Source organism: Halyomorpha halys, unplaced genomic scaffold, assembly GCF_000696795.3.
Source record: "Halyomorpha halys isolate HHAL.00 unplaced genomic scaffold, Hhal_1.1 Scaffold254.1, whole genome shotgun sequence".
NCBI lineage: Eukaryota > Metazoa > Arthropoda > Insecta > Hemiptera > Pentatomidae > Halyomorpha > Halyomorpha halys.
Window position 1 is genome coordinate 549,050 of NW_027109499.1, and position 2,915 is coordinate 551,964.

General features: G+C 32.0%; 1 protein-coding gene across 1 annotated transcript in view; it reads right to left on the reverse strand.

The window, feature by feature from the left end:
* Window positions 1–2,382: 2,382 nt before the first annotated feature.
* Window positions 2,383–2,915, reverse strand: part of LOC106680318 (uncharacterized) — a 13,716-nt gene continuing 13,183 nt past the window's right edge. Inside the window, exon 3 of the mRNA XM_014419909.3 lies at window positions 2,383–2,818. Within this exon, the coding sequence (XP_014275395.1) occupies window positions 2,574–2,818 (245 nt within the window). The 3' untranslated portion in view covers window positions 2,383–2,573. The remainder of the gene's footprint in view (window positions 2,819–2,915) is intronic.

The window sequence follows — 2,915 nt, forward strand, 5'->3', positions numbered from 1 at the left end:
ATGTTCTTCATTGGCCATGCATACCCAGCTATCTTCTCATTTATATATATCAACGGTCAACTATTAACTCATCATTACCTTTAATTTTGTTTATTTAAAATAATTAACAATTTCTCATTAATAGCTAATGGATAAATATCAATTATGAAAACCAAAATTAGACATATCAATAAGGTAAAACAACAGCACACATGCATATTGATATGTCCAAAGAGATAATGCCTAATAATATAGTACACAGGTTTGTGCAAAATTGACAAATGAATGCATCAGTAGTGAAAGACATTGTTCAAATAATGTTATTTAGTAAATTTTAAATTATATGTATATATGTGAAATATTTCGAAAAGAAATAGATATAATTGACAAAATGTGGTAAAATATATTATAAGGTTTTAATTGTATACATATAATATAATTTTTTTTTTTTTATAATGTTAAATTAATTTTTGTGATTGTAGTAAATTAGTATAGTGCATTTAAGGCGTTCAACGGCAAACGTTCTCCCGGCAACTCCCCACTCTTCTCATCATTAGTTCTGTTCCTACAACCACTTCTGATAGTCTGGAACTGTACCGAACATGCGTAGTACATGTTTTCCCCTCCCAAATCCTGTACTGCGCATGCTCTATAAAGTCTGGATAGTCGGAAGTGATTGTTGGAACAGACCTACTCGACTAGACCATCTCGTTCCTTTTCTCGACGTACTTCTGTAACATCACAAATAGAAATTCCTGGTATCTATTTTTTCTAAACTATTTTTCATTTATTTCACAATATTATATGTTTACCAAGTCAAGTAAACTAGTTAGAGGGAAAACTATCTACTCTCACACCAAAAATATAATTATGAATGTATTTAAATTTAATAAAAACAGAGGCTGAAAGTGGTCCAATCCATGTTTCCGCTGTTATCAAAAGAGTTTCTCAGGTTACTGGTGTCTCGAAACATTTTAAAAGAGAGTAAAGCTGTGGAGAGGTGATAAACCTTGTTTTTAAACTCCAACCAAGAAACAGCTCAAACATAAAACAAAAGCTAACATTTACAGGTTTGATATAGAAGCCATTCGCAGACTAGTGTATAATTTTTATATAAATGATAAAAAACTACCGTCTTCGAGGGACATTTTCTGAATGATACTACTTTCTTAAATGCAAGCCAGAACTGAGTTGTCAATATATTTTCCTACAAAGTAAAACTAGAAACAGTCCCAGTCAAAGATAAAGAATAACCAAAAGAAACGAATAACCTCCCGTTTATTAGTCCGGAACTTGGTTACATTTTGGCGTTACCAAGTTCAGGACTGGATTGCATCTTGGAACAAACCTTTTGTTCTTGGGGGGGGGGGGGGGGGAGTGGGTCGACAGGAGCTAGAGTGGGGCGTGCGCGAGCTCCCCTCCCAACAGGCAAACTCATCTTAGATGCACTATATATATTAATACATGAATATATGGTAAGCCCGAAACGAGGTATAAAACAAATATCGAACAATGATAATATTCTGAATGGAAGTTTTTTCACCTCAACATATTAAAAAATATAAATTTCCCCAGTGTTAGCTATAAGAAGAAATATGAGGGGTATTTAAGATGTGTTAATTGTAAAATTTTTTACCATGTTAAATGCATAAGAGGTCCTAGCGGATTTTCTGAGCAACTTGTTTTATAACCTTTCCTTCCAAAACTTCATGTTATTGTTTAATTCTAAGTTTAGATTAAAGTAATTTTTTACAACATGCCTAAAGTGAGTGAAAAGTGGAATTTGTGTGAAAGTTTTTCCGCTAATGCCTTGTTAATCTTTTAACTTGTGAGGAAGAGAATCAAGATGAGCTAATTGGCAACGATCCTTAAATTATTATTATTTTCATTCATTGCTGTATTATTTAAAACATCCAAAACAATACTAACAATCAAAACACAAACTACGAGCAAGTAACCTAACACAACAAGAAACAAAACGGTGATGAGCTCATGTCTGTTGCGTGACATTCTCCATTTAACAGACCTAGTAACAGACTCTTAACCATGTTATATCGTTTTAACATGGTAAAAGAAGGAAATATTTCTCCATTTAACATAAGTTTTTTCTATTTAGCACGTTTTAACATGTTAAACTAAAGATGATCATGAATACCCCTATGGTATAAAAATATGGGATATCAAACTAAACGTGAAAGTAAAGTGGTTTTCGTATTTCTTTGGTTGGGAGGACAATAGTCAGATTTTACTTTTACTTGTGAAAGTATTTCCATCCTGAATAGTAAAGAAGTTTCTGTTTTGAAACGGTTGAGGATTATTTCTTCTCAAAGTATAATATTCAATTTTTAATATCTACTTTTTTTTTAATGATATATAAATTAACTTATAAATGTATAATTAAGATTGAAAGGGTATGGATATGGTATATTTGAAGTTGGGGAAAACAACGATACAGATTTTACACGTACTAAACATATGATAGGTAAATATCAACAATGAAATTCTATTTTTTGTTTTTTAAGGATAGGAGTTCTGTTTTTTTTTTTTTGTTTTTTTACGAATCTTTTTGTTTAGGAAAGCAGGAGACACATTTATTAGACTTTGGTACAGGCATCAATCAGCTGTCGAGCACTTTCCATCCAAATTTTCGAAAGGTTGTTCATCCTTTGCTTGATGATGGGGTTACATTCGTCCGAAGAGGTGGCAGCTCCGTCTTTGATGATTTTTATTTGGCAGTCTTCTTCGTCCACGCAACAGGATAACTGGTCTTGGATTTCTTCTATTTCTCCTCCTGAGCTGTCTTTTTGGACGTGACTCTTAGTATAAGTCAATTTCAAGCCTAAAAAGAATAAAGATTGTTGTTTAATTAAAAAAAAAAGTCTTCGGATTTAAGATTCCTCAAGATTTAAGTATTAATTTATTAATTGGTTACGTTA